Source organism: Chenopodium album, chromosome 16 (genome assembly GCF_948465745.1).
Source record: "Chenopodium album chromosome 16, dcCheAlbu1.1, whole genome shotgun sequence".
Lineage (NCBI taxonomy): Eukaryota > Viridiplantae > Streptophyta > Magnoliopsida > Caryophyllales > Amaranthaceae > Chenopodium > Chenopodium album.
The window spans coordinates 42,799,242-42,827,207 of NC_137849.1; the positions used below are offsets into that span (position 1 = coordinate 42,799,242).

At 35.9% G+C, this 27,966-nt stretch overlaps 2 protein-coding genes across 5 annotated transcripts in view; one reads left to right on the plus strand and one right to left on the minus strand.

The window, feature by feature from the left end:
• Positions 1-27,966, minus strand: part of LOC145586580 (NADPH--cytochrome P450 reductase-like) — a 184,763-nt gene that overhangs the window by 95,517 nt on the left and 61,280 nt on the right. The gene's annotated exons all lie outside the window — the stretch shown is intronic.
• On the plus strand, positions 1,048-27,722 carry LOC145586579 (BEACH domain-containing protein B-like). Of its 4 annotated transcripts, none has more exons than XM_081643449.1 (41): positions 1,048-1,280; positions 1,518-1,743; positions 3,163-3,226; positions 4,229-4,463; positions 5,310-5,486; positions 6,485-6,805; positions 8,138-8,345; positions 8,961-9,029; positions 9,360-9,818; positions 9,941-10,247; positions 10,739-11,197; positions 11,300-11,458; positions 11,622-11,771; positions 12,227-12,382; positions 12,565-12,606; positions 12,900-13,244; positions 13,728-13,901; positions 14,054-14,214; positions 14,335-14,650; positions 14,736-15,165; positions 15,249-15,585; positions 15,893-16,081; positions 16,165-16,426; positions 16,522-16,713; positions 16,788-17,006; positions 19,044-19,223; positions 19,749-19,864; positions 20,773-21,237; positions 21,323-21,536; positions 22,382-22,603; positions 22,751-23,224; positions 23,299-23,616; positions 23,702-24,154; positions 24,240-24,286; positions 24,413-24,506; positions 24,713-24,919; positions 25,008-25,133; positions 25,275-25,646; positions 25,735-25,966; positions 26,253-26,993; positions 27,231-27,722. In XM_081643449.1, exons 2-40 carry the CDS (start codon positions 1,622-1,624, stop codon positions 26,951-26,953), a joined length of 9,774 nt encoding a protein of 3,257 aa, XP_081499575.1. In that variant the 5' UTR covers positions 1,048-1,280; positions 1,518-1,621; the 3' UTR covers positions 26,954-26,993; positions 27,231-27,722. The 4 variants fall into 4 exon arrangements, with proteins under 4 accessions (XP_081499575.1, XP_081499576.1, XP_081499578.1 ...); XM_081643450.1 differs by having other exon boundaries at positions 19,047-19,223; XM_081643452.1 differs by lacking the exons at positions 25,008-25,133; positions 25,275-25,646; positions 25,735-25,966; positions 26,253-26,993; positions 27,231-27,722 and having other exon boundaries at positions 24,685-24,771.

Here is a 27,966-nt window from a genome sequence, read left to right on the forward strand (position 1 = left end):
ACATTATTTTTCTACAAATTTGTGTCCATTAGTTAGACCCATAGTTAATCCAAATCTATTTTCCATGACGTGTGAAACCAGTTTTCTACAATCATCATTAGTTAATTAATTACATGGGTTTTGTTGTTAGCCATAGGCCCATAGTAACAAGAGGGTTGGATCGTGTTGGATTACCACTTTGAAGCCCAATAAGCTATGTGGTCATACTTCAAAAAAGTCTGGATCAATTGTATTTCCTCTCCTTTGTAGGGTAAGTATGCTACTATTTATTTATTTATTTTTTGTTGGTAAAGAGAAGTGTCCTATCGAGCTAGAACCTCTCACAATCTCACAAATCCTCCCGTTTAGATTTGCGGGCTAGTTACTTTGGGAGTGGGTGGAAGGATAAGAGAATTCTCACCCCGCAGTGCCTTTAATGGGGTTTGATCCCACAACCTCAAGGTTGGGAGATGTAAACCTTAACCAGTAGACCAAGCTTTGTTTGTTAAGTATGCTACTAATACGTAGTAACATTAGCATATACAGATTACAGATTTACTTCTTTCTTTACAAAATAGTTACACCTTTAGTCTATTTACAATCTCCAATTTTATTGTAAAAAACTAATATATTTAGAATACATTTTAAGACGACTCTAACATAAATTATATGACCAGTTTGGTGGTTCAATTGTGTAATAAGAAAAAAAACAAAAAAAATGATGTTCAAGAGTAAAGATGGCAATAGACCATGCCTTGTGCAACTATGCGAGGCCCATGTGACATACAAAAGTTTTCAACACGTCCAAAAAAATATATGTTATAGCGTGGCATGCTATACTTTAACATTTAAAAAAAAAATAGCATAGCACCAACTCATGTCTTAGCATGCACAACTGCACAAGCAACACAAAACCATACGGAGTACTATTTTGTGTCACGGACTCACGGCCCAATCCGATCTAATGTCATCTTTACGAATCAGGAGTTAAGACCATTGTGGCTTATTACGAGGCAATTATGTAGTCAACTGACGTACAATTAGGATTGCCGCCTTACCAATCTCGAACACGATCCAACACAAAAACCCAGATCACAATTTTCAGCTTTCCCTTTCATTTCCTGACCAAAAAAATAAAAAAGTAAAGAAAAAAATAAAAATCATTTCTGTTCATCATCTTTCTCTCTCCTCGATTCTTCACTGACGCCATTGAAGCTTCAAAGAACAAAAAAGCAAGCATCATAATCACTTCAGATCTTCCTAAAAATCTCAGATCATCCAAATTTTCAATTAATTTTCAGGTTTGCAACATTTTTAATCTTAGTTATTACGTATAATTCATTTCATATTCCTTACTTTATCCTCTAATTTGAGCAATTGATTTTTGTTTATAGTTGTTATTATTGTTTAATCTGTGATAATTCTACTAATATTTGTTAGCGTATAATTTGATTTGATCAATTTTTATACTAATTGCGAAAATCTGATTTAGGGAGTGTTTTTGATGTTGTTGTAACTGGAATTTTTGTTTGCTGTAGAAAAATTGAACTCAGTGGTAAGAAAATGGTGAACAATGAGCAGTTGTGTAGGTGTAATTGGTTTTGTGAGTTATAAAGAGTGATAGTTGTTTGTGGAGGTCAGGATGCACCTTGTGAAGGGTGTGGCGAACCTCATTCGGGGTTCGTCAGGTGGCAATAACTCGGAGTCTGCCTCGGGTTTGCAAACCGAGCGTTTTACTCTTCCCGCTCATAATGTTTGCTTCAGGTACTTTGCTTTGTTCTTTGTTTTGCTTGGAGCTTATGTTTTTACTGTTTTTGTATTAGATGATGTGAAATTTAAGGTTAATATGTGTTTGATGAAACGAATGATTGAGCAATTGAAGAATTGTGTAATGTGTTTCACTTGTATTCTAGAACTTTAGAAGTAACAGACATTGATTTGGATTTCTGTAAAGTTTTCCATTTAGTTGAGTTTAAGTAGGATATTTTGGTTTTATTGGCAATGTATTATGATCTGCTTCCGTTTTTTTCTGTGATTGAGCAATTGAAGAATTGTGTAATGTGTTTCACTAGTATTCTAGAACTTTAGAAGTAACATACGGTGATGAAAATTTCTTCAAAGTTTTCCATTTAGCACAAGTTTAAATAGGATTTTTTGGCTTTATTGGCAACCTATCATGAATTGCTTCTGGTTTTTCTGTTTCAGTCTTTTAGTCTAACTTTGGTGTGGGAGCCTGGGAGGAGCCTTTGACTAGCAAATGAGAGAAATTAAATCAAAATCAGTGAAAAGTGAATTTGTACTTGAGGAATATATATGCGGCAAACTATACATGCCTATTGTCTACCACTTTCCTTAGGCAAAAAAAAAAAAAAGTCATGGGCCATTGTATTTATGAGTATGGCTAAAGCTTAGTGAATTTTATAACGACGGGGATCTGCCTAAGCCTAAAAGCCTAAGCTGGGTATGAATTGTGCAGTTTTACTCCACTCAACTGCTTGGAGGCCTTTGTGCCCTATCCCTGCATTTGCAAGGACTGACATATCAATTCATAGCAACCAAGAAGTAAAGAGCGCTGAAGTGGGACATTAATTTAGTCGCTGTAATCCATAGGTGAAATAATGTTTACTAGAGACTCTTAGAACTGTATAAAAGTGAATAAATTGAACCATAATGCAATATCCTATAATAACTAAGAATAGTAGGATTAAAGCAGTTTGATCACGTGCTTATAAGCATGTCTCCTATGCTGTAGGGGCTAGGGCATGCATTAGTAAGAATTCCTAGAGCTACAGAGTCAATCATTTTCTGCGCCTTGCATCTAAGCTCCTCTGTAACAACTTTTGTCAGACTAAACTAGAGTTTGTACTTGGTGGAATTAGTCTTGTCATTTGTGATTCTTTAACCACTTTAGCTTTTGTATGTTTTCTTCAATCGTTTTCTTGCTTTTGATTCGTAGAAAGTTGCAGCTATTTTAGCACTGATTACTTGATCTATCATTCTATTGTTGTTACTTGAAAAATTAGGAATATGTTATCCTATTAGTAGGCTTCTTAATGTTCACTGGCCAAAGGCAGCTATTTATAAATGATCCTTAGGTTGTGTCCTTTTATGTTTTCTTTAAGCTTGATTAAATTAAGAGACATGATATGTTATCTTACTTTTCTCTGCTGTATCCTATTTTAGTGAGGTTGGCAATGAGTCAATTCTAAAAGGTCTATGGGAGAAATACGAAAAGGCTGCTGATAAGGTAAGTGTGCTTGAATTTCTCCTTACTCCTATTATTGGCAGCAACTTCCAGGGGTGCTACTCTTATCATGTATTTGCTGAGCTGATGTGCGGCATGATTGATAATCAAGCTTAGTTGATGCATTTGGATAATCAAACCACTTTCCCAGTTAGTGGTAGCAGAGAGTGTGTGTGTTGACGTGATGAAATGCACGTTTGTTGTGATTGTCAAGATCTCTGTTTTATTCTTTGATGTCTTTTAGACTTGTTCATCCATTAATCACTAACAAAGTTTGGCCTTATTTTGGCTCAAAGAAAATGCAAGTATGTAAGAACTAAAACGAGCAAATCAGACAGTTTATGTATCAAGTAAAATTTGATTAATGAAAAAAGAATGTGGCTGGTAGTATCTTTTTATCTTATAAAGAGGGGGAAAATAAGCCTGTGGAAAACTTATTCATTGTCTTGACTGACAGTGGCTTATTTATCTATTTATTTTTGAGCTAAACATAGGCCTAGTTTAGGAGCAATTATTATGAGTAGAAAGAAAAGTGCACCAAGAAAAATTTGAAACCACGATGCTTGATCCATAATGCACTTGTTACAGCACATCACATGGTTATCAATTGAATTAATTTTCTCTTGAGCATTCCTACTGCTTTATACAGTCTTATATTGATATAAATGTTTTTCTCTCTCTTTTTTATCTTATTTTATTTTATTTTGGGGGTTGGGGGGGGGGGGGGGGGGGGCTGTGGTGGATTATGAGTTTATGAGTAAGCCTGCTGCATTCAAGTGCTATCCTGTGCTCTGATTAAGGAAGCTCTAAGACATGCTCAGTTCTTTATACATTTATCTTTCCTTTTCCCTTGGATTGAGCTTTACATTAACCTAGAATTTTACTCTGGAGCTGATCTTTAAAAATAATTTGACAATATCCAGTATTGTTCCATGTTTACTATGCAAGTCATTGTTCCTTGTTTTTCTTCTAAAATGCTAATATTTATAGTATTCCTCAAACTAGGTGGAAAAGAGAAAGCTGTTTCGTGTTTTCCTTAAGCAGTTTGTAGACGTGCACAACAATTGGGAGCCTATCATCACTGGAGAATGTACAGATAGTACATCGTCAACTGTCTCAGACGTGGAGCAATCCTTTCAGTCTGGTGACACATCTGTTGGTTGCTTTTCTGGACACCCAACTGAATTTATAATAACTCTAATTGATGAAATAATGCAAATGACTTCTATAGTCACCGAATGTAAGTTGATATTCCTTTTCTTTTCCTCTCTTTCATTTGGTTTCAATAAAAAGTTGCTGCTTCTGATAATACTTTGTATTTGATAACCTACTTACTACACCCTCAATATTCATGGTTGTAGTTTTAACTTCACAGAATAGGTAGTTGAAAAGTATATAATCAGTCAATTGATTATGTTGTTTATGGCTGCTAACTTAATGACGATATGAAATTGATGCAACTTCCACTGTTGCTGATTACGCAGTCATGTATCTTTATTTCTGGCAATGAAGAGGGAAGATAGACTAATATACACTATGCTGAAGCATAATGCTTTCTTGTTCAGTGATGTTCACCAATGTTGGTTTACACTTCTCAATCTTTAATTTACTATGTCCCTACCGGTTAACTTTGTTCAATGGGAGAGTAGTGTTTGTTTCGAGAGTCATGTGTTGGTTTTCACCTGTAAGTGTCTCAAGGTACTTGTTTATGTTTAATAAATATGGACTAATCATATTGGAATACATGTCTTACTAGATGGTGAATTAGACTTTTATGATTTGGATTTCTTGATTAAAGGTATACTTGAATTGTTAAGCTCTGTGTATATTATATGTGGAGATTATTGTATTAAAAGGTACACATAGATAGACTATATTATCAGTCTTCTTTCTTTTATTTCTGGTTTGGGTAAGGCTTCATACATCTAGAATTACCAAGATCTTGTCATTGGTGAAATCTATAGTGATTTCATTATTCTTCATTGTCTTTATTAATATTATATCTCTTTTGTCTCTAGTTATCCGGCAACTTGGTCAATAAATGATCTTAAAAAATATCAATTTTGCCTTTTGTCTACGAATGCAGTGGATACCGGGTTTTCAAAGTCTACGTATGATCCACTTACTGTCTCCACAAGCCTGAAGATTTCTACAGAAGGGATACCTGCCCTAGAAGCATTGGTGATTGTAGTCCGTTCAGTTCATAACTGCAGAATTTTAGGCTATTATGGTGGGATACAAAAACTTGTTGCTTTAATAAAAGGTACTGGAAATTGTAACAGGAGTTTTTAATGTTTGTTATCGTGGCGCTTTTCATAATTTATTGCGCTGATGCATTTATTTTGAAATGCTCTACAATAACACATTGAGTTTAATTTCTCAGAAATAAAATGAATTCCAGCTAAGCAAGCTTCTAGAACTATAACCTTAAAATACTCTATAAACTTGGGTTTATAAATGAGCTCATAGACTATTTTTGAATTGTGGGTAATCTGTTTTGGGTACTAGCCCATATTTGGTTGTATTTGTGGTATTGACATAATTTATTAAGGTGGTTGTGAACATGTGCTTTGTGCAGTGCTGGTAATTCAAATGAGTTTTGTATTTGGTTTTGGGTTGTATATTAATATTATGGTAGCTACAACAAAGTTACAAAATACTATGTATAATTAATGGTCAAAATGGGTCATATTTAGGTCTGTGCTGGGTTGAGTTTGAGTTTTGGGTGATATCATGCATCTCACTTTCAGCTTGGGAATAAGCCCATCTTAATTCTAAACAGCTCATTACTGATCGTCAGATGAAGGATTCTCATTTGCTGATCCATTGAGCCTGGGTAGTACTATTGTGTCACATATTTTACTTGAAATGTTCCTTGATCTGACCGGCATTATTACTACCTGTTGTTTTCATAAGTTAAAAGAAACATTTAAAAACTAATAATACTGTAAAAGGGTAACATATCCTTAAAATTTGAATGTGATCTGGATTGTTGTGGTCCAGATGTTGTATGTTTAAAATGGTATTAAAGTTTAAGTAATGAGCCAATATTCATAACAAGTATTTTCGACTTGACCGCTATAAATTTGAAATCCCAAGCTCTTGGTTTTTCAGTAGATGCTTGTGACATGTAGCATTGAGTGTTTTTTCAGTAGCTGTAGTTTTATTCTATTCTGTCGTATTCTTAACTTTAAAAGGAGACTTTCTTTTTTTTGCTGTGTATCTTCTCTGACATATTTAGTCATTGAACTCTTTTTTTAGCGGCTGTTGTCCAACTAAAGGCGATTGCTGGAGCTCTTGCTGGAGATGAAGCTTTGTCTGATCATGCTCTGAATATATTTGAGTTGTTGCAAAAGTTACTTGTACATGTGGTGTCAATCCTTTGCAGCTTCATTGACTTGAATTCAGATGCTTATGAGATGGCTAATATTTACAGCAGTATTACGTTTTCATTACCAAGTGGTGGTGCATCATTGACAGATCCTTCTGCCACATTTAAAGTTCAGCGTGGAAAGTTGTATCCATGGAAGAAGACAGCTATAGTGTCAGTGATGGAGGCTGGTGGTCTTAATTGGTTAGTAGGTAAGGTAGGCATATTCTTTCCTTTTTTTTAACATACATCATAATTTGAGCTTGTACCATGCATTTTTTTGTTTTTATATGTCAAGTGTAGCAAACTAGGCCATGGTGGCTCAAATATTGTAAGGGTTCTGCTATATAGAAAATGGACCGTAGTTGTATCTGCTGATGTACATGAGATTAGGGATGAGTCAATTACAGGTAGTGTCTATTCTATGTGCATTTATATTCTTTATGAGTAGAAATAGGAAAAACAATGTATTTGGCAATGAGTCCTTTGGCTCTCAAATCTTGGACAACATTGGCTGGGTATGTAATAGTCTTGTTTATCTAGGAGAAAAGTTTGTTATTGAATGAAGAAGTTTGTTAGAGTCCTTTACAGTGAAGGAATCAAATAGAATTTACCACAATGTCACATGCTTGGAGTTGATAAAAACATGAAAAAGGAAGTTACATTTAATATTTTGTAGCTCAGAGAGCTATGTCCAAGGTGAAGCTAAAAGAAGCCACTCTCTCCAACAAAGAAATCTGACTTTCAAGTAGAGTCTATCATTTATGTCTAACCAAGTAAATGGGCAAAATAGTGAAGAAATTTATCACCTCTGTCCACTTTTGGTCGACACACCTCATTCTAGCTATCTCAATGAAATCTCTTATGGCTCGGAGTGGATTATCTCAGCTTTGTCTATAATCCATTTGTGAATTCAATTTCTATGTAGAAAAAAGGACTAATTTATTTAGATTAATGGTCAAATAATGCTTGTTTGCAATGCACTTGTGTTTTTTTTTTTTTTTTGAGACCTTGACTATTCAATCAGTGATCTTTGTGTTACTTTTAAATTGCGGATGATCTCTTATCGAGCTCTATTATTTTCTGTAGTGGTTTGCTAATTTTTATTATTTTGTCTTTTTTTTTTCCATGTTTTTTATTGTTTACTGTTGCTGTCATTAGTGTGTTGTTTTAGGGGTTTGGTAACGGTAAGGAGAAGTGTTATGGTGACGTGCTTTCATGGCAATCATGTAGTGTGTATATAGGGCGAAGCTCCAGGGGTCTTCTCATAAATTTCTACGTCTTCTAATATTGTGGGATAAGGTTACCTAATTAGTATCATTATGGGCTAAGGGGGCTGGATCTTTCAAGAGTAAATCTGTTGAGGAGAGAAATTGGCTTTATCTGCAATCTTTATCTTCATGTTCAGAAGACAGCTTGACCTCATTGTTTGTAATCCCTTTTTTCAGCTGTTAATATAATTTTTTTTTTCTGCGATTATTAAAATAAGCTTGTGTTTCTTGTATGAAAGTTCATTGTATAACATGCAGTTAATCTTGTTTCAGAGTTGCTTCGTGTCATGAGAAGATTGAGCATAAAAGAACAGTGGACAAATCTGTCACTTCAATATTTGACATTGAGGGCTCTACATTCAGCCTTATCTGAAAACTCTCGTGCTCAGAATCATTTTAGAAGCATCGGAGGACTTGAAGTTTTGTTGGATGGGCTTGGACTTCCATCTAGCAATGCATTGGCATCGCAGGCAGCCAATAGGTATAATAAAAGGGTGTCTTCTTTTTGGCCTTTATTCTCTTCTCTTTCATTTTGGTTAATATATACTTAGCAACTTATACATAGGAGTCATTAAATTTTGGCTTTTGGTTTGTGTATTTAATATGCTCGTGTTTGGAGTAAAAGGTGTTTACTGTTTAGATAAAGCCTCTGACGGGAATTATGAGGAATTAGTTATATGCTTTTTGTGAAATAGCAGATATAGAAGCTATTGCTGCATCCGGGCTTTGAAAATGATGCATGTAAGGAAACCCAATTCTTTCCAAATTTCAGGGAGAGGTAGATACTTTTAATCAGTTGCATACCTCGATACTCAATGTGAAAAAACTTGTAATCTTTCTGATATAAATGAGTCCTGTGACCTCTTAGTTTGTCTGAATAAGAATGTTTTAACAATTTTACTAGTTTTTTTCCTTTCCATAATAGGTCTTCTTCAGCTGGTGCAAATCTATATCAATAAGCTTTTGATTGAGAGGCCTACCTTAAATTTGGTTATGATCTTATTAATTGTACTAGATGTTGTGCTGCTTTGTAATTTAAGTGTTTCGGTTTATCAGCCTTTTAGCTGCTTTTTAATTACTGTGAATTGTTTTGCAGGTATGAAAACATTCTGCTTGCCTTATTTCAACTTCATGTGCTATCTTTAGAGGTTCTGAGAGAGGCAGTGTATCCTTCATACATTTCAACTTTTCCCTCTAAGGCTCTACCTACATACAATGCAATAAGTTAATGTTTATAAATACATATTGAACAGGTTATATTAAACTATTGTGCTACAATATCATGTACTAGTTTAAATAGTGATATCTATGAATTATATATATCCTTAAAGTACGCCTTTTGGCTTTATAATATTAACTGTAACAAGTTTATTGATTGTTGTTTACGGCTGTATACTTAATTACTGTTTTCTAATATTAGTTTCTCTAGTCATCTGGAATATTTTCAATATTTAGTAAGCGTCAGTACTCGGTTGTTTCCTTAACGGATGCCTAGATATGGGAATGTTAATAACATGCAATTCTTGTGTGAGAATGGAAGAGTGCATAACTTTGCAAACAGCTTCTGCATTCCTGCTTTTGCACTTCAAAATTTTGAGCTACGGAGGAAGGAGATTTCTGTACAAAGTAATCTGGAATGTTTATCCACGACATCAGAGCATGACAGTGAAGAGAAAGTTTGGAATAAAGAGTCTTCAACAGTATCTCTTGCTGGGGAATTCATAAAATATTGGCAACATTATGCTTTTACATTGAGCCAGAGTTTCTGCTCTTTTATGGTTGCTTTTGAAGATACTATGTCTGAAAGTATTAATGGATCAACTGGCCGACATAATGTGCCAGTTTCTTCATTGTTTTCTGAACTTTCAGTAAGATGGTTATTAAGAGTTCTTCTGATTGTCTTTCCTTGCATCAAGGCTTTCTCAAATCAAGATGAATTGCCTGCTTTTTTAAGGTTAATATTGGATCATTTTGGTCAGCATTCATACTTTTTTTTTCCTCCTGGATTCTGGAATGGAGGTGTTGTCAATTATTATTATCAGAACTCAGTGATATTTTTTTTGCTGGTTTCTGTAGAATGTTCGTGTGTATCTTACAGCATCAAGCTCTGCATGCGTTAAGGCAGTTTTTGAGTTCCTTACCGACATTGCTAGAAGTGTTTCGGGCAGAACGAATATGGGAACTTGTCTTATCTGAGAACTTTTTTGGAGCAGCTTTGGAAGATTTTGAAGTTGATTGCTCAGCAACCAAAGGTTCCTGCTTATCGTCTGTCACTATTGGCAATGATAATGAAGTGCTGGTTCTTAAAGCAGAAAGTCTCCAAATGGAAGTCATCTCATTTGCTGAGTTTGCTGCAACTCTTAAGGAGACTACACACAATTTGGTTAGTTAGTTTTTGCCTGTTTACACTTAGTTAATTAACTATCATTCAACCTGGCCTGTAGTAAAAACATCATTTTTCAAAGCAGACGTAATCTGAAAGTTGTTACAAAGAAATTATACATAAGTTTTTTGCCAATTTCTAAAAAGGATTTAAGTTTGAAAAGTTTGATGAGGTATGGTTCCATTTCTTGTGATGCTTTGATTTTAGCCATGGTGTATGTGAGATGATTTTAATTAGATTTTATAATTGATAGTAGAAAGATACAAAGGGGGTGTCACCCGTGTACAAAAGGTGCTACTGGATATTGAATTCATCTTTGTGCCATACTCAGTTACATTTGCGATCTTATTCAAATAATGGCAATTTCTGCTCTCTTCTTAATCCAGTTTAAGTTTTTTTTGAAGTTGGATCATGGAGTCTTGCAAAACTTTGTTCATTATAAAGGTCCATTTCCCACTGCATGCTGACTTTCTTTTTCTCTTGTATGGCAGCCAGAGTGTTCAGCTTTATTAGATGCACTTGAGCGTTCTGCTCGCAATCCAGAGATTGCAACGGTGCTTTGTAAAAGTCTACTTCAAATATTGCAACATGCACGGGAAAAAACGCTTGCTTCTTTCAAGGAGCTTAAGGGGATGTCCCGAGTGCTTAGAGTTGCTTGCATTCAAGCTCAAGAATTTAGGTCTAATGATTCAACCCCTAGTGAAAAATTGACCAAACTTGAGGATATCCCACTTGAGAGTTGTCACAGACCAGATATTCCTGCAGCATTGCTCAATTTGGATAAGAGCATGGGAGCAACTGTGGAGCTCTTCAACACCTACTTTTGTGTAGCTGATGATGCAAAAACTTTGGTGCTACATGATGCAGAGTGCATTGGTTGTTTGTTTGATTTGTTCTGGGATAAAGATCTAAGAAATCTCATGCTTGGTTATATTCTTGAGCTGATGAAGGTGGTTCTTTTACTTTGTTTCTTTTCTATGTTTCCCCTTGAGGCAATTTTTTCCTGATGGCTTATTTGTTACTATGTCGGGGCTTGGATTTTGGATGGGCAGGCTGCTCCTAGTTCTAAGGATGATCAATCAGCAAAGTTGCAGTTGTGTTCTAGGTACCTGGAAACTTTTACCCAGGTAACAGAAAAGGAAAAAGATTTTGCAGAAGTGTCAATTGAGCTTTTGGCTGGCATGAGAGCGATGATGTTGATGGATCAAGAGGTATTCGTCTATAGCACTCCTTTTTTCTTTCTCCTTTTGCACCATGTTCTGTAACTCTATTTTTGGTCTCAATTCTGTTCTACCTTAGATGTCTCCTGTCTTTATTAACCTTGATTTTATGATTTGTTTGATGTCTTATTTTTGCAAAACTGTATGCTTTCAGTATTATCAGGAATTGTTTCGTAATGGTGAATGCTTTATTCACGTTGTCTCCTTACTCAATGGAGTTGTTGATTCTATGAATGCGGAGAAATTGGTCCTTGATGTTCTCCAAACACTGACTAGTCTTCTTTCCAATAATGACATATCAAAGGTATGAACCTCTTCCAGCTAGCCAAAGATTTAAGTTGGTCATAGAAAATAAACCACTTGGCTTCCACCCCCCCCCCCCCCCCCCCCAATGCTTTTCTTTTCCTATGCTTTCATTGTGTTATGTTCTTGTTGGACTTTATGCAATTAAAGTATTTAGGTCATAGATTCTTCTCATTCCCTATTAAATTATAAATGTAGGGATCAAATAGGTTCAAAACTATTCCTCCTATCACTTGGCAGGGTTTCCATCATAATTGTACTCTGCCAAATAATTTTATTAGATTTGTTCTGGTAGTTCTGATCTTCTAATCGAGCAACATTGCAGCAGTGTATGATTTGATATACTCTGGACTTACTACCTTTATGTCTTCTGAATGTCTAATTAAATCCACTTACCAAAAGTCTTGGTGTTTCTGTTTGTGCTGTTATATTTTCTGTACATATTTTGTCTTTCAGGCCTCGTTCAGAAATCTTGTAGGGAAGGGTTATCAGACTTTGCAAAGTTTGTTGCTGGAGTATTGCCACAGCCAGGCTAGTGAGTGCCTTTTAAATTCACTGCTTGACATGCTTGTGGATGGCAAATTTGATGTGAAAGGGAATCCTTCAATAAAAGTACTCATTCTTATCCTTTTACTGTCCTATTGATGAACACTTTTGAACTTTCATTTGAATAGCAATTGTATTATGATTGTCCCTTATGTACAGGGATGTACATAAATCAGGTTTTTGATGTTTAACTTCTGATTTCTTCTGCATTATGCTTATGTAATTCTTTTTCTATATCTATTGTGCAGAATGAAGATGCAATAATTCTTTACCTAAGTATCTTACAAGAGGTTGGTATTTCATCTGCAACTGAAGCAGTTGCTATTTATTTTTTTTTTTTATTTGTTTGTGTGTGTGTGTGTGTGGGGGGGGGGGGGGGTAATTAAAGAGTATGGTTTTTGGTTTTTAAATCTGGAGTTACAAAATACTGTTCTCTCCCTATAAACTAATTGGTTTTGAGTTCATCAATCTCCATCAGTTTGTCTTCTCCTGACCATATTTTTGTTTTTAATGAGGAGAGGGGGGGGGGGGGGGGGTTGCTTCCATGGCTTTGTGTTTCTGACGGTTGGCTTATCATTGGCAGAGCAGTGATTCTGTGCAGCAAGCGGGGCTTAATATCTTTCTGCAGCTACTTAGGGATTCTATATCCAATCGAGCTTCCTGTGTGAGTGCAGGGATGCTCAACTTTCTTCTTGATTGGTTCTCAAAAGAAGACAACGATAATGTCATATTGAGAATCGCTCAGCTGATTCAAGTAATTGGTGGTCATAGTATATCAGGGAGAGACATTCGCAAAATTTTTATGCTTCTAAGAAGTGAAAAAGTTGGGAAGCGGCAACAATACTGCTCGTTGCTTATGAATTGCATTTTGGCAATGTTGAATGAGAAAGGGCCGACTGCCTTTTTTGACCTCGTTGGAGATGATTCGGTAAGTTTGCTATAGTCTCATCAATTAGTCAGTTTCTGTTGATTTATAGGTCACTATATGCTGATCTTTTGCATTCTAGTCCCAAACGAGGGAAATTGAAGGCAAAAAAGTATTAAACATAAAAAATTTCCTAAAATCTAAAGACCACCTACATGAGGATTAGCATGGTTAAAGAAGCAATAGCGCCAAATCGAGCCCACATGTAAATCTCCAAATTCTCCTCATACTCCTAATTGAAGTAACCACACCTGTTATGGGCAGGCATGCCCCCCGATCTGGCCTGCATCCAGCTTTTCAAAAGACTTGCAATTATCTGCTTATATTGTTCTCTTTTGTGTTCTACAAGCTAATATTTTTTTTTTCAACAAGAAGTGTGGGGTTGGGGTGTTAAATGTATCTACTTTTTTAAAGCTATGAATGCTATTTTTTTCACTTTGACCTTGAAGTTGGAACCTGACACTTTTAAATATTATAATTGGGCAGGGAATCATACTCAGAACTCCTCTGCAGTGGCCTCTAAACAGGGGTTTTACTTTCTCATGTTGGCTTAGGGTAGAAAATTTTCCTAGATGTGGAACAATGGGACTCTTTTCTTTCCTAACCGAAAACGGAAGAGGGTGCTTTTCTCTAATTTCCAAGGATAAGCTAGTTTACGAGGTAATTTGCTGATCAATTTATCACTCTGTTTTTATTTTCTATATGCATCTTTTGTAGAACTTCTTCCATTTGCATATGAATTTATAAGCATGTGGGTGTTTGGTGGTTGCGATTGCACGTCTAATTGCTTGGTTTTCCCTTGTCCTTTGCAGTCTATTAACCAGAAGAGACACGGAGTTTCGTTTCATGTCAATCTTGCTAGGAAGAAATGGCATTATCTTTGCATAACCCATAGCATTGGTAGAGCATTTTCTGGGGGTAGCCTTTTAAAGTGTTATCTGGATGGCAATATTGTATCATCCGAAAGATGCAGGTGCACTTTTCTCTTTTTTTCTTTTTTACTAGATTTTTTGGCTTTGAGAGTGCTTACCAAAGAATTAGAATATTGTCAAAGAATTAAGACATACTCTATATTCTTTTTGTAACTCTCCAGATATCCTAAAGTTAATGATCCGTTGACAAAATGTGCAATTGGCACCAAGATATTTCTTCCTTTCGGTGATGAGGAAAATGCTTCGTACTCCATCAAAGATATTTCACCATTTCTTGGTCAGATAGGCCCAGTTTATTTGTTCAATGATGCCATCACCTCAGAGCAAGTTATGGGTATCTTTTCCTTGGGTCCAAGCTACATGTACTCATTTCTTGACAATGAGTTTGCACCGTCATCTGATAGTCCCTTGCCAGGTGGGATCTTTGATACTAAAGATGGTCTTGCTCCCAAAATAATTTTTGGACTTAATGCTCAGGTTCTCTTCTATCTTTATGTTCTGCTCCAAAAGTTGCTATTATCTGATAACACAGCTCTGATCACATCTAGGCTGAATATTACAGGCAAGTAACAAAAGAGTGTTGTACAATGTTGCACCCCTCATGGAGTATGCAGTCGTAAATCCATTTGAAGCAACAGTACTGGCAGGGACACAGCTTTGTTCTCGGCGATTGCTACAAGAGATTATTTACTGTGTTGGAGGCATATCTGTGTTCTTTCCTCTTTTTACTCAATCTCACTATTATGAGAATGAAGAGCAAACTGACAACAGAAATCCATTGCTTATACCTATCACAAAAGAGCGTCTCACAGCAGAAGTTATTGAGCTTATAGCTTCTGTCCTAGATGAAAATGTAGCAAATCAACAACAAATGCATCTTGTTTCCGGATGTTCAATTCTGGGGTTTCTGTTGCAATCAGTTCCACCTGAGCAACTGAATTTGGAAACGCTTTCAGCTTTGAAACATCTGTTCAATGTTATTGCAAATTGTGGTATGGACATCATTTCCTTTCTCCCCTTAAGTTAGTGCTGATTTTTATTCAGACAAGTTGACACTCTTTGGTTTTTGATCCAGGCTTGTCGGAGCTTCTTATAAAAGATGCTATATCTGCGATATTTCTTAATCCTCTCGTGTGGGTGTTTACCGTTTACAAAGTTCAGCGAGAACTATATATGTTTTTGATCCAGCAGTTTGATAATGATCCAAGACTGCTAAAGAGTCTGTGCAGGCTACCACGAGTCCTGGATATAATACGCCAGTTTTATTGGGATAATGCAAAATGCCGATCTTCTGGTGGATGGAGACCTCTTTTGCGTCCTCTAACAAAGAAAACTGCTGGAGAGAGACCCAGTAAAGAAGAAATACAGAAAATCCGTCTTCTTTTGCTCAGCCTCGGTGAAATGAGTCTTAGGTCGGAGAACGTCTTTCTTGTTCCATTATGTTGGTTAGATATGATTGGCAATTTTATTACAGGAGAGTGCTCTTTGGGTGACACATGCTTGTGTTATTGTATTTTTTAACTAATCGTTTTTCTCTTTTGGTTGGGGTGGGCTGTGGCTTGGCTGTAGAAGAAGAGGTTGTTTAATTCTTTGTTTGCGCCAAGTTCTGTAATTGATTCCTTTTTTTTTTTTTTTTTTTTTTCCCCCTCAAGCTGGTTCCACATATCATCTGTCTTGATGTGTCTAAGATTGTTGTTTTACTTTCACCATTTTTTGCAGGCAATGTATTGATGAATCGGATATCAGAGCACTTGTTGCCTTTTTTGAGATAAGTCAGGACATGGCATGTGTTGAGGATGTTCTCCACATGGTTATTCGGGCTATCTCTCAGAAATCTCTTATGGCACCATTTGTTGAACAGGTGAACTCCATTGGTGGATGTCATGTATTCATAAATCTTCTGCAGAGGTATGATTATTGCAGATCTTCTGAGATTTCATTTGTTTTTAGAAAATAATTTCGTTTAGTGAATGTTTTTTCCCTTTTATCAGAGCATATGAGCCGATCAGATTGCTTAGCTTGCAATTCATAGGCAGGCTTTTGGTTGGCATTCCATCTGAAAAGAAAGGACTAAAAATTTTCAACATTGCGGTTGGAAGGTCTAAATCTCTCTCAGAAATCAATAGGAGAACCAATTCGAGAATACAGCCCACTGTTTTGGCCATTTCTGAAAGATTATTCAGTTTTCCTTTAACAGAACATTTATGTGCCACTTTGTTTGATGTACTCCTTGGTGGTGCCAGCCCAAAGCAGGTGAATATATGGTGATATACTTTTCTGGTTTTTGGTAATTAATAATATCGATTTCTTGCTTCATGCTGACTGTTTTCTATGGTATGGATTTGTAGGTTGTACAGAAGCAAACTCTTGCTGAACGTCAAAAAAGCAAGGGCAATAGTTCTCAGTTCTTTGTTCCTCAGGTTTTGGCTCTCATTTTCAAATTTCTGTCAGAGTGCAAAGATGTATTGGCCAGAGTCAAAATAATTACAGATCTTCTTGATCTTCTTGATTCAAGTCCGTCGAACATAGAATCACTTATGGTACTTATTTATGTGCTTTTATCTTTTGCCATTTTTGTATCTTATATCATCTAATGTTGTGGCTGCCTATGTAGGAGTATGGATGGACTGCCTGGCTGACAGCTGCGATGGAGCTTGATGTAGTGAAGCATTATAAACTGGATTCAGTTGGTCAAAGTGAAAGCGAGATTATTGAACTTAATTCTGTGAGAACACTGTTTTGTGTTGTTCTTTGCTACTATTTGTTTTCTGAGAAAGGTGGCTGGCAACATTTGGAGGAGACAGTGAATTTCATACTCATGCATTTTGAAAAGGTGGTTCTTAACTCTTTGTACTTTGTTAACATTTCAATGGTAATATATACTGTACTTCTGGTCTTGTAATATAAGAGGGCAAACAACCAAATGAGTTACTTAACCTTTCCCATTGCCTAATCTCTGCTATTAAAGAAATTCAGCAACTGCGTGGATCAATATAATTTAGGTACTAGTCGTAAAATGTCTAAATCACTCGTATGTGCATGTGATTTAATTTTTCTGGTGATGAAAATTTTCAGAATGCATAACTTTATTTTTGTACTACAAATGCTTTCCACAGAGCCTTCATGTAAACTTTAAACTAGAGGGGATATAATTACTATCATTTCATAGTTTGCTATCAGTTCATTCAATATTTCCTTCTACAGGCCACTTCTTCTTGCCCCCCCCCCCCCCCCCCCCCCCCCTCCTCTGTTTCTCTTTTCCATCAATAATCTAACTCTTATTTGTCAGTCTTTTCTTGCTCTTCAATATTATCGTTTCAATTAGAAATGTATGAAAAGCATCAAATTTCTTGAATTAGATTAAGCTTAATTTTTTTCCCCACTTTCCCCCTTTTTCTTCCTCCTCAGTTTCTTCTTATCTTCATTGAATTATGAATGTGTGTGTGTGTTCTTTTTTTTATTTTTTTATTTTTTGGTAATCAATGCAGATCCAATCCATACTATTCGGCTATGTAACGAGCTATAGAAAAAAAAAATAAATTTAAGTTTTGAAATTAGAAGTTAAACTCTCTCAATGAAGTAATGAACCCTAAAAATCATTAATCTAGTCAATCAAAAATATTTCTCATTGCAGCTTCTTGGATAACAACAATCCAAACCCATTAAAAGCTTAACGCTCCTTACTTTTCCCCTTGAATACCCACTCGGGGATGGGGGGAGTCTTGGACCCTTATTTCCTTGGGAGTGAGGCACTTCAGGTGCAAGAAGTGCATCATAACTTACAGTTTTAATTATTTAAAAGGGGCTCATGATAATCCTATTAGCCTTTTTTTTTTTTTGGTTATTTAAAAAAAAAAAAAAAAAATGATATCATGCATTATCATGGAATACTAAGTGGGTTTAAAGTGTCCTTAATAATAAGTGAATCACTGTAAATAAGACTCCCTTTGAGTTGGAGTGATTGCCCTCCTTTCCATTCTTGTATGTTTCAATTGATGTCCGAACTTTACGTTCACTTTATATGAGTTCAATTCTTTTCTCCACTTATAAATAATTCTTATAGGTTATTTTTTACTTTCCTCACATCTTTGTGAATACTGAAATTAATATTCTAAGTGATATTGGGAATGTGATCTAGTGTTTTTTCTTATAAAGGACTATTTTCATTAGGGAACTGTACACCCTCATGGCTTTGCCTCTCTCTTTAGCAATTGCAATTGTGGTAATTGTTGCAGTGTTCTGACGCAGTATCCTGCAAATGTAATACGCTGTATCTAATATTTAGCCATCACCACCAGTGTTGATGAATTGGAACCTCTTTGCATTTCATTGTTGTTGAGAATTGAAATATATGTTTGAATATGCAAATTACAGGACCTTGCTAATATTGTAGAGTAAAGTTCACTCTATATATTTATAGTGACAAGAGTTCAGGATTTTGTAGATATAGATTTGATAACAGTACATGCCGCTAATGCCATGAATAATAGTCTAAGAAATTTCATGTCGTGTTTTTAGAGCGCATTATTATGGAACAGCTTTTTGAGGAACAAGTTGAGAATTTCTAACAAAATGGTCTTTACACAACAAAGTGACCTTGATTTAAATAAGTAATGTTGCCTTGATGCCTCATGTTTTTATATGTATTAGGAGAGATGAAGAGATTACGTTAGCAGAATATTAGGCTTGTTTGTCTCCCTGCTTTTTAATATTTCCTATAGCAATTTTTTATTTTTTTTATTTATTTTTTTAATTTTTTTTTTTTTATTTTTATAAAAATAATACTTATGGGGTAAATATAATCCACCAGTCTTATCAATTGGGTTACTTTTAAGTTGTCATTCATGATCTTGATAAGTTCAATGTCTAGCAGGCTGGCGTCTCATACCACTACTTGCTTCGGGATATATTCGAGGATTTATTGCAGAAGTTGATTGAATTCTCTCATGAGGAAAATGTTTTGGCATCTCAGCCTTGTCGTGATAATACCTTGTATTTCATGAAACTGATTGATGAGTTGCTTCTATCTGAGATTGATCATAAGCTTCCGGTATGCAGTCTATCTGAAGCTACTACTTGTATTTATTATTTAATAAATTATGTCTGCATCTATGTCATATGATGTATTCTCTGAGTTGAAAGCTATTAGTTAGTGAGGCTGTCAAGATGTATTGTTTGAAAGAAGTGATAGCAGATATAAACTTTGTTGAGAGTCTTGGGACTTGCACATCTGAAATTAGTTAAACATATATTCCAGAGGTGTTGTTTCTATTGCACAACTAAATGATGCAAAGCATCTCATCTATCTTCTTGAGTTTGGTCTGCTATATGTATGAAGTATAATTCTTTTGTTCTATACCTACCTTTTGTCATCCTTCAAATGAAATATTAAGTATGAAGGTTGGACACTTCTATTTTAAAGGCTCATCAAGTGCTTTCCTATTGGTTAGCGCTTAGCCACTTAGCAACTGACCTTTTTTGTTATCATAATATATTCAGCAATCTATTTTCTGGTTAGTGTGATTTTGTTGCCGAAATCCGAAAAAGTTAGTGATTTATGAATTGTTTCTTACAGTTTCCGGCAACAAGCACAGAGTTTTCTCCAGATCAACTTGATGTAGAGGGTTTCACAGACCTGGGTGCTGCTCTTCATCATGTGTTGCAAGGAGAATCTATTGAAAGGATGTCTAGGTAAATTGAATTGGTGTCTTATATTTTATAATTTTTTTACATTTTTTTTTTTTTTTTTTTTTTGAAAATAACTTGATCTTTTAGACTGATATTGGTGTGGTGCTATTTTTAGTCATATAAAATTATGTTAGTTTTACTTAATTTTATAGTCTTGCTCCCCATCTATCTTATTTTTATGTTTAAACCTATCTGTTCCTCTTTGTTATTAAAATGCTATATGACTATGTAACTGGAGATCACATGAAGCATCTCTCTTTTACTATTATTTTAATTTGTTTTGTTGACCTTCTTCTCCCCTAAGATACAGAGGTGTTTCAAGCTAAAGAAGGCTTTGCATGTCATTTTTACTCTTTTTCCTTTAGATTTATGCAAGTTGGAGCTCTTTTCTTTCCTGTTGGTTGCACAACTTGCACTCTAGATATATATAGTTGTCCCAAAGTGGTTGCACAGTTTGCACTGTAGAAATTGGTTAGCTTCATATGTAGTCAGTGTGTATAATTTCTTCTTTCACCTAGCATAATCAATCAATCAATCAATCAACTAAAGCCTTAATCCCATAAGTGGGGTCGGCTACGTGAACCAAAAATGATTATTCCGTATAGTCATCCGCAAAAATCTTCCTTCTCCATTCCTTATGATCAATGCCTCATGCTCATGTAAATCCATATACTTCACCTAGCATATTGTGTTTCATGTTTTTAGATGGCAGTTATTTTCATCTACTACCGAGACTTTAGTGCTCCAAATTCAATTGCTTCATTCTTAAGACTAGTTGTTGACTGTAAATGAGGAAGATATATAAACTGATCTATCAGCAGATATAACATTTGTGGTTTCACATCCTCATCTAAGCAATATGTCATTTTATTTCTAGTAAGCTGACAGTGTATGCATAATTTCCTCCTTAGAAATCCATCAGCAAACAAGCTGCCTACTGCCAATGAAGATGTAATAGCTGATGACAACTGGTGGAGCTTATATGACTGTCTTTGGGTTGTTATTAGTGAGATGAATGGAAAGGGACTTGGCAAGACTATGCCTAAATCAACTTCTTTTTCTGGGCCCTCCCTGGGGCAAAGAGCACGTGGCTTGGTTGAATCATTGAATATCCCTGCAGCTGAAATGGCTGCAGTTGTTGTGTCTGGAGGACTTGGGAATGCACTTGGAGGAAAATCAAGTAAAAATGTTGACAAAGCTATGCTATTAAGAGGGGAGAAGTGTCCAAGGGTAGTTTTCCGCTTGGTTATCTTATATCTTTGCAGAGCATCACTGCAAAGAGCATCTCGAGGAGTCCAGCAAGTGATTCCACTTTTGCCATCTCTTTTCCTGCCTGATGATGAGCAAAGCAGAAACCGGTTACAGCTATTCATATGGTAAATTTATGTTGCATCTTGAGTACTTCGTCCTCCATGTGATGCATTGTTGGACATTTATGACATCTTGCTTTTATTTGAGCAGGTCTTTGCTGGCTGTCAGGTATCAATATGGGATGCTTGATGATGGCAATCGTTTTCATGTTATATCTCATTTGATCAGGGAAACTGTCAATGGTGGGAAATCATTGCTTGCTACTAGCATAAATAGTGGTAATGAGTCTTCAGATCGTGGCACTACAACTGCAGAAATGGGTGCTGTGCACAATTTGATTCAGAAAGATAGAGTACTTATTGCGGTAGGTCTCATGTTAATTATGCATTGCCTTAATCAATCTTAAAGTTGCTTTTATGCATGTTATTTATGCAGGGGTAGAACTAGTGATGTTAAATTCTAGACAGAAGGTTCATTGAAAGCATCTAACTTTTGGAGAGATGCTTAAATTTAGCTGGTTGAAATTTTTGAATTAAGAACAACTGCTGTATGTTTTTCTTTAGTACATTTGGCCAAGAAAGATTAATTGTTCTTTGGATCTGGGAACCAGACTTTTAGTGCTGCGTTTTAGAGTTACTAGTGGTTTCATGCTGAAATGGGTTATTTCTATCTTGTACAAAACAAAAGGATAGGCAAACTTTTGATAGGCTTCAGTTGCCTACCTGGTTTTATGAACTTGGCGTATGTGATATGCCTTTTCCTTTGTAAATTTGTTAATAAAATATTTATTATTTCTCTCAACTGCAAAGGCATGCTTATATAAATTTTAAGGGAGAAGTTCCATACTTTTTTCAATGTGATAGGGGAAAAAAGTGAAAAGGAGATTATTATTTGTATAAAAGCCATTCTTAGTTGTTTACCTCCTTTTTCTCTGTCGTTATGTGTTGTGATATGCCTTTTCCCTTATAGATTTTTTAATAAATATTCTCTTTTCTCCTAATTGCAAAGGCATGCTTATATAAAATTCTAAAGGTCAAGTCTCATAATTATTCAGTGATAATGTGATAGCAAAAGAAAACAGAAAATAGGAGATTATTATTATTATTATTGTTGTTGTTGTTGTTGTTGTTGTTGTTCCTGTGACTTTGCCGTTATGTACTTATGTATTTTGTAACACGTGAAGTAATTTTTACTTTTTTATTTTCTCAGGCTTCTGATGAGGCAAAATTCATAAAAGATTTAAAGGCAGATCGCATGAGGCAGCTGGTTGACTTGCAGACTAGGATTGATGAGAACACACTTACAGATTCTGGCCAGAAAAAGGCATTTGAAGATGAGTTGCAAAGCACTTTAAGAGGAATACTTGCTTTGGACGAAAGTAGGAGAGCTGCATTCCAACTTGCTTGTGATGAGGAGCAACAAGTTGTTGCTGTATGCACACTTCTTTTCATGTTGTTTAAGTATTGATGCATATTGTGTCGCTTCGATAGTGTATTGTAGATTTGTAGTTGCATTGCTATTCTGCTACCTTTTTTTTTTTTTTTAAATTTTTTTTTTTAATTCTTCTAATTTGATCAGGATAAATGGATGCATGTTTTTCGATATTTGATCGATGAACGAGGGCCATGGTCCGCTAATCCGTTTCCAAATTGTGTTGCAAGACATTGGAAACTTGATAAGACAGAAGATGCATGGCGCCGTAGACTGAAGTTGAGACAGAATTATCATTTTGATGAGAAATTATGTTACCCTTCGTCCAATGCTTCAGAAAATGAAGCAGCAGTTGTACCTTGTGAAAACAATTCTGGTGCTGGTGTTCCTATTCCAGAGCAAATGAAACGCTTATTGCTGAAAGGAATTCGCAGAATCACTGATGAGGTGAACCCTGAAGCCAGTGAAAGTGATAATGAATCTAATGACTCTCAGGGAATGAATTCTGAGGAAATTTCAGATGGCCAATTTTCTGAGCTGTTGAAGGATGGTGAACAGAAGGATGCAGTTCATGAAAGAAAAGAGTCATCTTCACCTACTTTTGAGACAGATAGTGGGCAGGTAATTGGGACATGAAAGTTCTGATAATTTAAATATATACACTGTATTCTCATCTGCCTCTTGTTTTATTGCAGGCTCTTATGACTGTACCCTGCATCATGGTTACTCCAAAGAGAAAGTTAGCTGGACACTTGGCGGTCTTAAAAAATGTCTTACATTTCTTTAGTGAATATCTGGTGGAAGGCACTGCAGGGTCCACAGTTTTTAGAACTTTTGATTCTTTCAAAAATTCTGAATCGGAGACAACTGATCAGTCCAACGAAGCTGAGAAACTGAAATTTCTGAAAATTCCAACAGATGCCAATATGGTTTCTGAGAAGCATAAAGCTATTGATACTTTGGAGAAGCAGATGAAAGGCATCAAAAGGCATTGGAGGTGGGAAGTCTCCAAGGTATATTAACTTGTATCTTTGCCTTGTTAAATTTGTCTGTGTGCTGCTATACTGTTTTTACAATTGTTTTAATTTCTGACTGTAGATAAAATCAGTGCACTGGACTCGTTATCTGCTTCAATACACTGCAGTTGAGATTTTCTTCAGCAATTCTGTTGCTCCAGTTTTTTTCAATTTTTCTTCACAGAAGATGGCGAAAGATGTTGGAAGCCTAATAGTTGCCACCAGAAATGAGTTACTGTTTCCCAAGGGAAGTGCTAAGGACCGCACTGGGGTTATCTCCTTTGTTGATAGACGTTTGGCTCAAGAGATGGCTGAAACTGCTAGGGAAAGCTGGAGGAAGAGGGAAATAACCAACTTTGAATACCTTATGATTCTTAACACGCTTGCTGGAAGGTCTTATAATGACTTGACGCAATATCCTGTCTTTCCATGGGTATTGGCTGATTATACTTCAGAGACACTTGACTACAACAAGTCCTCAACTTTTAGGGACCTATCAAAACCTGTGGGAGCACTGGATCCCAAAAGATTTGAGGTTTGTGGATCTCATATCTAGTTAGATAGTAAATAATATTGACTTGCATGTGTTGATCCTTATTTCCTACTTGATATCTCTGCAGGTTTTTGAGGATAGATACCAAAATTTCTCTGATCCTGATATTCCCAGGTATAATCTGTGGTTGTTCAAACAATAAATTTTGATGATATATTGCTCCCCCAAAGGGCAAAGGGAAATATAGCAATGTGGATTAGATTAATAGCTAACATGGGAAAAAAAATTCTTTTGTTGCAGTTTCTATTATGGTTCTCATTATTCCAGCATGGGGAGTGTGCTCTATTACCTTATTAGGCTTGAGCCATTCACTGCCTTGCATCGAAATCTACAGGTATGTGGACTGTGGAAGAGTGGAGTTTTGGTTATCTGTGTCAATTTTTGGTCCAATCAATTTGCTATGCATATATTAACATCTAGATTTTTGGTTCAACTTCTTAAGTCTTGTGTTTTAATCATCCTGCTTGGGCTTTTTTTTTTTTTTTTTTTTTTTTTTTCCCGACCACATTCAGATTTGTGCTTACACAAATTCTTGTTCAGGGAGGTAAATTTGACCACGCAGATCGTCTATTCCAGAGCATTGAAGGCACATTCCGCAACTGCTTGTCTAATACAAGTGATGTAAAAGAACTAGTTCCTGAGTTCTTTTACATGCCAGAGTTTCTTGTTAATTCAAATTCCTACCATCTGGGTGTTAAACAGGATGGTGAACCCATTGGTGATGTTTGCCTTCCCCCGTGGGCCAAGGTTCTAATTTTTGTAACTTGTAGAGTTCAAATAAGCTTAATTGCGTGTTCTGGCATCTAAAAACAATTGTATGCTTCATTTGTTTCAGGGATCGGCAGAAGAATTTATTTACAGAAATCGGGAGGCTTTAGAAAGTGAATTTGTTAGCTCAAATCTACATCTGTGGATTGACCTAATATTTGGTTACAAGCAGAGAGGGAAGCCTGCTGTAGAGGTATAATAATGTTAATCATTGCCTCCCCTCACAGGACCCTCTTATGGAGAGAGTTGAAACGGTTCATTAAACTGGTTGACATTTATTAATTGTTTATTTTTGGTTGTTTTAAGTTCAGCTTTATCTTCTTGGATGTTGCAGGCGGCAAATATCTTTTACTATTTAACTTATGAAGGTGCTGTTGATCTTGAAATAATGGAAGATGAATTGCAAAGATCAGCTATTGAAGATCAAATTGCTAACTTTGGACAAACTCCAATCCAGATTTTTCGGAAGAAGCATCCAAGAAGAGGACCACCAATTCCAATTGCTCAACCTTTACGTTTTGCTCCTGGTTCTATAAATTTGACATCAATTGTTTCTAGCTTCAGTCATTCTCCATCAGCGCTATTGTATGTAAATGTATTTGACTCTAATGTCATCCTAGTTAATCAGGGCCTTACAATGTCTGTTAAGACGTGGTTGACAACCCAACTGCAGTCTGGTGGCAATTTCACATTTTCTGGATCACAGGTTTGATGACTATCAACAATTTAAATTCTAAAGCATTCTGATAATTATTTTCTGCAGTAATTTGACAAAGTTATAAAACTTTGTGTAGGATCCATTCTTTGAGATTGGTTCTGATGTCCTCCCTCCTCGTAATATTGGAAGTTCTTTGGCTGAAACTGCTAAACTTGGAGCCCAATGCTTTGCTACTTTGCAAACACCTTCAGAGAATTTTTTAGTATCCTGTGGCAACTGGGACAATAGTTTTCAGCTTGTATCTCTATCTGATGGAAGAGTGGTTCAGAGCATTAGATGTCATAAAGATGTGGTTAGCAGTGTTGCAGGTATATATCATACTCATTTTGTAGCTAGATTTTATATCTTGTTTCCTCTCCTTTCACGACATTTGGTTGCAACTCCATGATCCAGTTGTTAAAACTTCATTGTTTATTTAGAAATTGTTTGTTGAGCTGTGGAAACTGCATATTCAATTACATCAATTTTTATCTTCTGAACAGCTAAATAGTAAATACTGTGTGAATTGAAATATTATCGATTCATTTATAGGACAATTATATAAGAAAAGCAATTTCTGAAGTATTGTCATACATGCTACTTGTTTTGATGCAGTGTCCTCTGAAGGAAGTATACTTGCTACTGGGAGCTATGACACTACAATAATGGTGTGGGAGGTCTGTCGTTCTAGAACAGTGGACAAGAGAGTTCGCAGCAGTCAAAGTGACATCGTCCGTAAAGATTATGTCATTTCCGAGACCCCTTTTCATATTCTTTGTGGACATGATGATATAATTACATGCTTATATGTTAGCATGGAGCTTGACATAGTTATCAGTGGGTCGAAGGATGGAACATGTGTTTTTCATACCCTACGAGAGGGACGATATGTACGGTCTCTTCATCATCCATCTGGCAGTGCATTGACAAAGCTTGTTGTATCACGGCATGGACGGATTGTGCTATATTCTGATGATGATCTAAGCCTGCACCTTTACTCAATTAATGGAAAACACATTGCAAGTTTGGAGTCATATGGGCGCCTCAGCTGTATAAAACTCAGTGCTTGTGGCAATTTCTTGGTTTGCGCAGGTGATCAAGGACAAATAGTTTTACGCTCTATGAACTCCCTGGAAGTTGTGAAAAAATATCCTGGGATAGGTAAGGTTATAACGTCACTCACAGTTACTCCTGAAGAATGCTTTTTGGCTGGCACAAAAGAGGGAAATCTTCTTGTGTATTCTATAGAAAACCCTCAACAAAGAAGGGGTGGCCTGCCCCGGAATATAAAATCAAAATCTTCAGTAGCTGGATAGACCGTCTTGAAGCAGCATCTATTGTGATAGTTTGTTTAAGGTATGCTCATCTTACTTGAGATACTATAGCTTCTCTTAAATCGTTTAGTCTGCACTGCACTATTATGTTTTAAACAGTTCACAGCATAACATTAAATTTAATTGTTTTTTTGACAATTAATTTTTGGGTTTATAACCAAGCTTTGTTACTTGTGTACTTGTCAGTAAATTACAGCTGCATATTAAGTAATAATGCAACAATAGGTTTAACGAGAAAAAAGGCTTGTTTCTTCTGCAGGACCGTATCAATAACATTTAGGAGTGCCTGTCCCTGGAAAAATTGCTGCTCTGGTACTCATAATTTTCTTTTTAAGTGGAACTTGTGTACTTGCAAAAGGATCATACGAACAGCTCTAGCAATAACTTCCAGTATACAATGACTGCAAGGATGTGGCAGAAGCCAACTATCTCGCCTTGTTCTTTCATGCTGAGCACTGGCGAAAGGCAGCCTCAGATTCATGCATTGCATTTCCTTGTAAACCTCCAAACTACGTATATTATGCTGAGTTTCAGCTGAAATCAGTTAAATGAAACTGTATATCGACATATTGTTACAGAGAAAAAGAAAAATGTGTCACATATTTAGTCAGCAAGATGACGTAAATCATTGATATAGGATCGTAGCATTAGCTTGGTCAATTCCCTTCTATAGCAGCAGCGTTAAGCTAACCCAAAACTTTGTACAGACAGACAATTCATTCTCTCATAATAGAAAAGCCATTTTTGTGTTTATCATTTTTTTTTTCTCTTTTTATTTATTGCTGATTGTGCTTTATTTTGGTTCTTTAGTCCTTTTGAATTTTTTATTGTCTCAGCTCGTAATAATTTAAGGTTGCGAGACTTGTGACCATCTAGGCTGATGTAAGACCTCCTCTGGCTCTAGTACTTTTTCTTAAGTTCAAGTACTTTGCTGCTTCTGCTATACGATGGTCATAATTTGCCTCAAGCCAAGAGTAAACCACACCAGAGTCCAT

Excerpts from the sequence above, each read along its gene's own strand:
- LOC145586579 (XM_081643449.1), top strand. The coding sequence starts at position 1,622 with ATGCACCTTGTGAAGGGTGTGGCGAACCTCATTCGGGGTTCGTCAGGT. Across the intron at positions 17,007-19,043 it reads TACTCATGCATTTTGAAAAG|CAGGCTGGCGTCTCATACCA; the intron begins GTGGTTCTTAAC and ends TTCAATGTCTAG. Across the intron at positions 24,155-24,239 it reads TGGATCCCAAAAGATTTGAG|GTTTTTGAGGATAGATACCA; the intron begins GTTTGTGGATCT and ends ATATCTCTGCAG.